An 8,613-nucleotide genomic window follows, 5' to 3' on the forward strand; every position below is an offset into this window, starting at 1 on the left:
GCTCCAAGGAGATTATGTTGAAAAATAAAAAAAAATTTACCCAAAAAAAATTGTTTTTATACTTCATTCTAAGGACTTATTGAACTACCCTCGTACCATAAAATCGAAAAGGTCCTGTAAAATTGTTCCATACATTCCGAAATTCCTGAAAATTCTTTATCCTTGAATATTTTAAATGCTTCGAAATCCCTTGAAATTTACGAAATTAATTAATAATTCCTTGGTATCTTGCAAAATTCCCCTAAATAATTCATATTAAAAGCTTTTGAAATGCTTCAGAAGTTTTGAAAGTACTTTAAAATCTTTAAAACCCCTTTAAAATGTTGAAATCTTTTTAAAATTTCTCAGAATCTTTCAAAATAATCTGAAATATTTGTAAAAAATCAAGAAAATTCAGAAATGACTGTGTGGCAGCGTTGGTTATTTTTTAGAGTTCTTACAGAAATACCCTGATTTTTCCCATTTTTCTATAAATGCTTGACTCTTGAAAGAATTGATTTTTTTATAAATTTTTTAAAAGTTCCATCATGTGCTGCAAATAGTATTTTCCAGGGTTTTTAGGTCAAAAAATCAAGTTTTTCCAGGTCTTTTTTTTACATCAAGTAATCAAATAACCGCTTGTTCTACATGTAAAAGATGAAACATTTCATCTGTTCAAATCTTTGTTAAAATCTTTTGATGTATTTAAAATATTTGTGAAATCTTGAAATATCAGTGGAATCTTTTTTTAATTTTTCTTTTTGAAAGCTTTTTTGTTCGTTGGAAATCATTGAAATCTTTTTAAATTGTTTAATGCCTTTGGAATGTTCTGAAATCTTTTATATCTTTTGAAATTTTGTAAACTCTTGAAATATTTCCAAATCCTTATAAATTCTTTGAAATACATGTGAAATCTTTCCTTTATCTTTTGCAATTATTTAAAATGACTGGAATATTTGAAAATTTTGTGAAATATTCTGAAATTTTCTTTAAAAAAATGTGAAGTTTAAAATCTTGGAAATGTTTTGTATTTTGGCGTAATAAACCCTTTTTTAAATCTTTAAAATCTTTTGAAATCCTTATGGATTCTTCGAAATATTTGTGAAATATTTTGTATTCGTTTAGAATGTTTGAAATACTTTGAAAATCTTTTGAAATATTCTAATAATTTTGAAAGTATTTAAAACCTTTAAAATGTTTTGAACTCTTTAAAATCTGGTGTACTGTACCCGAATTGAGATCTTTGAAAGTCTTATATTGTTTTGACATCTCTATGCAATTTTTATGAAAATTCTTGTGAAATATTTTAAAATTTATATAAAATCTTTGAAATCCTTGAAACATTTAAACTTTTGAAACATTTGTGAAATGCTCAAAATCTTTGTAAAATCTATGAAATCTTGGTCAAATCTTTTGAGGTCTTCTAAACAAATTTGAAATCGTTTAAAATCTTTACAATGATTTGAAATCTTTCAAATCTCGTGTCTGTACCTTTTTTGAAATTTTTGAATTGGAAATCTTTATGAAATCTTTGAAATCTTTGTGAAATATTTTGTATCCATTTTTAATCATTAAAATATTTGAAATCATTGAAATATTTTGAAACAGTTTAAAATGTTTGACATCTGGTGTTTCTAAAATATCTAAAATCCTTGTAATCTTTTAAAAGTTTAAAAATCTTTGAGATCTTGTCTACACGTCTTTTTCAAATCCTTGAATCCTTTTTAAGTCTTTGAAATCCGTGCACTATTTTGAAATGTTCAAAATCCGTTTAAATATTGTAAAAGCTTCGAAATGTTTTGAAATCTTTAGAATTATTTTTAATCTTTCGAAATCTGGTGTACACTTAAAAATCGAGTGGTCGACCTCTAGAAAACTGGTTTAAACGAAAACCAAAAACCTAAATACAAGGTTTTCGCTATAAATTCAAGGAAATTTCCAGGTTTTCAAAGTTTAAAAAAAAGCAAGGAGAATTGGAATTTTTCAAGGTTCAGGGTGACCGTTTTAACAGACGAAATAAATTCCCGGTCATTTCCCGGTTCACAAACATTTATCACGGTAAATGAAATTTAAAAAATGGAACTCTAAAACTAAAAAATTTTCCACTTGAGGCAATAAAAACTGAGGTGCAAATGAAAGCACTCAAAGTGGAACTGTTAAATTTTGAACTTTTAAAATTTAAATTTAAGTTTTTAATTAAAAAATGTTGTATTCAAATGCTCAATAATTTACAAGTATAAAATAATTAAAGGTACTAACATTTTTCAATATCAAAAATTATAAATCCACGTTATCATTTTCAATGCTCTAAATTAAGAAATCAATCAATGAACTTTAAAATATTTAAAATTATATAATTTTAAGGAATTTTAAGCTAGAAACATGAAATATAAATCCAGGTTAACATTTACAATACTCTAAATTAAAGAATCAATCAATTAACTTGAAAAATGGTCAAAGTTATATTATTCAGTTATTTTAGGTCATTAAAAATTTTTTAATTTAAATTTTTTCAACTTTTTCAATTTTTCAATTTTTATTTTAAATAATTTAAGCATCCTTGAAAAACTTTAAAATTGCATTTTAAGAGATATTTATAAATTTCAAAAATATTAAAAATTAATTTAGAAATTGAAATGATTTTAACTAATTTTAACGAAGTGTGTTTACCAAAAAAATTTGGTTATTCGTAACGAAATTTCGGTGCAAATAGTCACAACCTACTTTAAAACAAAGAGTAGATTTTTGCAGTTTATACAATATTTAGAGGCTTTTCAAAAGTTGTGAAAGGCTCCAAACGAATAAAAACATTTTCTTAAAATTCATAGGAAATTTGAAAATGATTCTACATTTTGAAAAATTATTTTAAGAGAATATTCAAACAGATTTCAAGTGAATTCTAATCTTATGAAAAACGACCCGGGAAGAATTTAAGGATTTTTAAACAATTTTTAAGATTTTTTAAAAATTGCAGGAAAAATTTTATTCAGTTTAAATATGTTTAGATGTTCTGAAATTTTTTTTCACAAACTTCGTTTAAATTACTTGACATAATTTTCGGTTTTAAATTAATTTTGAATCTTTCCAAAACTTCTGAATACCTCTTAAAATTACTGAAATTTTTGTACAAATAATACGTGTTCAATTATTATTTAAACATCAAAATTCAACCATTTCGCTTAAAAATTAAACATTTTATTAAGTAGAACAATAAAAATTGTGACTTTAAAATGTTAAAAGCTTTTCGAAATTTTAATAACAAAGCATTCTATGTAAAACAATTAAGTTTCAAATTGTTTACTTTGAAATATTTAGCTTCAATTTTGTCTTCTTAAATTACAAGTCAAATAATGCTAAATATTAAACAATTATCCTTTTTCTTAATCAATTTTTTTAAAATTAAATGGGTTGAGAATTGAATAATTTAGACTGAAACAACATTTTTAATTTGATAAAAGCCTTTAATGAAGAATTAATAAGTAATCTGGAAATTCTTTAACTTTTAACGGATTTAGAATCGTTTTATCAAATCAATTATTATTCAGTTTTTAATACTTCAAGTACAGATCTACTTTAAAAATTATTTATTTATATTTACAGTTGATAAAATAAAACTGTTTTTTATCAAAAATGTTCAACTTCAAACATTTTTAATTTTTAATAGTTTAAGTCTTCAAGACTTCACGTTAAAATTCTTTAAATTAAAAATATAAGCTTAAAAATAAAAATAGAAAATTGTTCAGGTAAAAGATTTTCGAATTACGCATTATAAACTGAATGATATCATAATTGAAAAATTTTAAAAACTGGTGAAATCGAACGTTGACAGATTTTTCTTCTACAAATTTGTAAAATTCCCGGTCAAGAAATAAATTCACTGTCACTTCCCGGGGTTTTCCGGTCTCAGAAAATTCCCGGTCATTTCTCGGTTTCCCGATCCAGCGGCCACACTGTAAATAATAGCATAATTGAAAAACATATCAATTCAACTAATTATTTAAAAACTGTTGAAATCGAACTTGGACAGATTTTTCTTCTGAAAATTTGTAAAATTCCCTGTCAAGAAATAAATTCACTGTCATTTCCCGGTTTCAGAAAATTCCCGGTCCAGCGGCCACCTTGAAGGTTTTCGAGGTAGCTGGACACCCTGAGGGTAAAATAGAAGATATAGGAACCAGAGTGTGAGGCCTGATAAAAGCAAAACTACTCACGGATCATTTTTTTTCTCTTGGTGAACTGATATTGTGAATATCGCGTGACTGCGACTGCTTTGGCTGTTCATCGCAGTCGCTCCAGTCGCTCGACAAAGAGAACCCTCAGCCAAACACTGTAACGTTTCCTTAGCGTTTAAAACAGGTCTTTCCGTAAGGCCTACAATTTTTATATTCTTCGCGTCTTCCCGGATGTCCACGATACATTGACTTCTCTGTTTTTGAGCCAATAAATCGTAGAGTTGTTCCTGATAAAGCTCCATGAAAGCGACCGTCACTTTATAATCCCACTCTTCTTGCGATTTTATGGTTTGGAATATATCATCTACTGCACGAGGAATCACGCCAATATTTTCACTCGTTTCGGAATAGTTGGTACCCATCGAATGGGTCTTACCACTTCCCGTTTGGCCATAGGCGAGGATAGTTACATTGTAGCCTAAAAAATAATTAATTTTAAAGCAAATTCGGAAATTAGAATGAATCGGACATGATTGTTTTTACATCCGCATGGATCACAGTGAAAAATGAGCTCTAAACAGGAAAAATGTGGTGCTTTTCTTCGCAAAAAAGGGGGCAAATACGGGAAAGACAGTCATCACAGTACCTATTCGACTTAAAAAAGGTGCATAAATTAATTTTTTCAATATTTAATTCAAAACATACATGTATTATATAAAGGATGTTTTTGATAATTTATCTGGTTTTTCTAAAAAAAAAACACACAAATGATAATGTACAAGAAATAAGTATATTGTATGATCAACAAGAGTTCAACTTTTTTTCTTCGTCTTTTGTTGTTTAATTAAATTAACTTAAATCATGAACGATTTTTATATAATACTGATCCCCGAAAGATAATTCCAATTTAACATACCTGTTTACATTTTTTTAAAAACAAAACCAGCGCAACTATAATATTAAAAAGTCATATTTTTATCCACAATTCAACTATTGTGATGAAAATTCGTTTTATGTATGACTAAGAATAAATTTTGTAAACTAACAATTAAACCATTCAAATTTGTTAAAAAATTTTTATTTTTCAGTCAAAAATTTAACTATTTGGTTAAGAATTGATCTTTTCAGTTAAAAGTTCAACTTTTTTGTTTAAAATTCGCCCTTCTTGGTAGAAATTAAATCTTCTTGGGGTGAAAATTGATCCTATTTTTTTAAACATGCAAATATTTGGTTGAAATATCAACTGTTACATGCTTTGTTAAGAATTCATTGTTTTTAGTTGAAAAGTCCATTATTTGACTTACATTTAGACTAAGTTTTAAAACAAAATAATTCTTTATTAAGGATTTATAATTATAGCAAAGATATTAAGACCTAATATCTTTGATTTTAGTTAAAAATTTAACTATTTGTTTTTAAATAAGCTTTTATGTAGCAAATTCATGTTTTTGTTTTGAAAATCCAACAATCTGGTAGAAAATTAAACTAATTGGTTAAAAATTAAGCTTTTTGGTTGAAAAATTATTTTTTTGGGTTGAAAAATTAACTATTTGTAGATACTTTAACTTTTTAAGTTTAAAATTAAATATTCTTGTTAAAAATTCATATTTTTGTTACAAAATTTACCAATTTTGTTGAAAATGCGACTTTTTTGTTCAGAGTTTTTTTTATCAGAGTTTTTATCAGAAAACTCAACTATTCCATTTTTGTTTAAAACTTTATACCATACTTTGAATTAGTTGAAAATATAACTATTTCATAGAAAATTCATGTATTTTGTTGAAAAGTCGTCTTTTTGGCAGAAAATTAAGTTTGCTTGTTGAAAATTAAACTATTTGATGAAAAATTAATATATTTGGTTAAAAATTCGTCTTTTTAGGTAGAAAATTATTCTTTTTGTTAAAAGTTCAACGTCTTAGTTGAGAATTAAAATATTTTGTTAAGAACCCATCTTTCTTAATTAAAAATTATATTTGTTGTTTAAAATTCATCTTTTACGATTTAAAAGTCCAATTTTTTTTCATGCCAGAAAAGTCATCTTTCTTGGTGAAAAATGAAATTTTTTTATGAAAATTCAACTGTCTTCTAAAAAAATATTTTGTTTTGTTTTGAAAATTCAAATATTCGATTGAATTTTAATTCTTTTTGAAAACTCGGTTACTTGATTGAAAGTGCATCTTTATATGCTGAAAATTCAAATATGTTGTTGAAACGCCATTCTTTTGGATTGAAAATTCATCTTTTATGGTAGAAACGGTATCCTTCTTGGTTAAAAATTTATCTTTCTTGTTTGAAAAATAACTTTTTTGTTTAAATTCAACTGTCTTCGAAAAAATTCATCCTTTTGGCTTGAAAACTTTACCAGTTGGTTAAATCTTCAACTATTTTTTGAAAAATTCGCCTTAAAACATATTTTGGATATTTCAAAAAAGAAATCCGAAAAAAGTTAATTAGTTAAAAAATAAAAAACAGATAAATTTATTTATTTAAATTAAAAAAATTAATGCTCTCAAAACTCAAATTATAAATTGAAATACGTATTCAAATAATATTATCTAAATTTATAAATCTAATGTGTAACAATACAATTCTACATTTGAATTTTAAAGAGTTTAAAATTGAAAATAACAAATTAAAGACAAAAAATTAAAGGCAAATTTACCATCGAACAATTAAAAAAAATCATTAACAAATTTCAGTTGAAAGTTATTTTCAACAATTTAAATTTCAAACGAGACGGTTTTTAATGCAAAATATTTTAAATTTTCCAATCTATAAATTGTTTGACATTAAACGCTTATAATTGAAATTGTCAATTGCAATTTGAAATACAATTTTATTATATATCATTCTGAGGATTCAATTCCCAATCTTCAGTTTAAAATTATTCAAGTATGACAAATTTCAAATAAAAATTTTACAATAACGCTTAAATTCAGATTTCGTACAATTTAAAAATAATCGTACAATTTAAAAAACTTTAATTGTCATCGTTTGGAAATTTAATTTCTGATTCTGCAACATTGAACGACCACAATTTAATACCAAGCAATTTATAATGATTTAATCTGAAATTATTCAACAGTTATTAAGACTTACTATTTAAAATAAACTTGCAGATTCAAAACCTTAAAAATGTAACTTCTTAAATATTGAAGGCTTTAACCGTAAAATTACTAAATTATTAAGCTTTAAATTTTGAAACTGACCCAACTTTCAGTACTTAAATTTCAAATTCTTGAATTTGCAAAAATGTGATCAATGTATAGCCAAAATGAATGAATTTTGAATGTTGTGAATAAAAAATTCATGAACTATTTAGTCCTTTATTTCTAAAAGAAATATCTTTAAGAAATTTAAATTTTATATCTAACAATTTTGTATATCCACCACGTCAGATTTTTTCGCGATAAAATCCATAAATTTATAGAAAAAGGGGAATTTTTTCGAGAACATGTGAAAATAGGGGAATTAAAAAAGGGGGAAATGCAGTGGAATAGGGGCAGGAATGTGATTCCTGCATCTGTTTTTATGTAAAAATAGTTTACCTTGAAATATGTGGGTGATCATTTTTTGAATTGCAGTCTCATAAAATTCAGCTTGCCCAATGTCTGAATCAAAAACGTAATTGAAAGTGAATGCTTTGTCGGTGGGTCTTATTTGAATTTGGTGTTCGCCAGGAACTACATTAAGGCATTCTTGGCATCCTTTCTCTATTTCTGATGGGACAAGTGGCCTTATCCGAACAGCCACACGAATTAAATCGTCCCCCATTTTGATTCTCTAGAATTAAAACATTGGAGGTAATAATTGTATGGATAATAAATTATATGGAAATGTATTTGTCTAAAAATTGGATTTTTCTGCTTAAAAATACTTCAATCCAAAAGGGCTTGCACCAGTGTTGGGTAGTAACTTGTTACAAGTAACTAAGTTACTAAAAAGTTGCGTTATTTGTAACATTTAGGGTAACTTAGTTACTTTTTTTCAAAGTAACTTTTAACGTAACTTAGTTACGATTTCCGCAGTAACTTGTAACGTAATTTTAGTTACTTTACAGTTACTTTGTGTAACTTACCCAACACTGACTTGCACCTCCCTGCTTTTTCTGTATAAAATTCTGGAATGTGTCACCATCATTTTGAGCCCAAGAAAAATCGATTGGCCCCTTTTTGAGAAAAATCAGTTTTTTACTTTTTCAAGAGGTCAATCGACATATTATTAAAAAAATAAGATGAAAGTTAAATTTGATTGGCTCAAACCAATAGGTTTAACTTACAAAAAAGTTCTACAGGAGCTAAATATCTCCAGAACTGAAACCATTCAATATTTTTGAAAAATTGTGAAAAAAGTTATATCATAAATATTTTTTGCATGAAAGTTGCACTCCTTTTTAAAAATGATTTCTTTTTGGTTGAAGGTTCATTCATTTCTGGTTGAAAATTATACTATTTTGTTGGAA

The 8,613-nt window shown here is 25.9% G+C and overlaps 1 protein-coding gene across 1 annotated transcript in view; it reads right to left on the reverse strand.

The window, feature by feature from the left end:
• LOC117179723 (chromosome-associated kinesin KIF4) overlaps positions 1-8,613 on the reverse strand; it is a 46,583-nt gene that overhangs the window by 33,144 nt on the left and 4,826 nt on the right. Inside the window, exons 2-3 of the mRNA XM_033371765.1 lie at positions 7,700-7,934; positions 4,191-4,629 (exon numbers count right to left, since the gene is read on the reverse strand). Of these exons, the coding sequence (XP_033227656.1) occupies positions 4,191-4,629; positions 7,700-7,925 (665 nt within the window). The 5' untranslated portion in view covers positions 7,926-7,934. The remainder of the gene's footprint in view (positions 1-4,190; positions 4,630-7,699; positions 7,935-8,613) is intronic.

The sequence above is a fragment of the Belonocnema kinseyi genome, chromosome 9 (genome assembly GCF_010883055.1).
Source record: "Belonocnema kinseyi isolate 2016_QV_RU_SX_M_011 chromosome 9, B_treatae_v1, whole genome shotgun sequence".
Taxonomy (NCBI): domain Eukaryota; kingdom Metazoa; phylum Arthropoda; class Insecta; order Hymenoptera; family Cynipidae; genus Belonocnema; species Belonocnema kinseyi.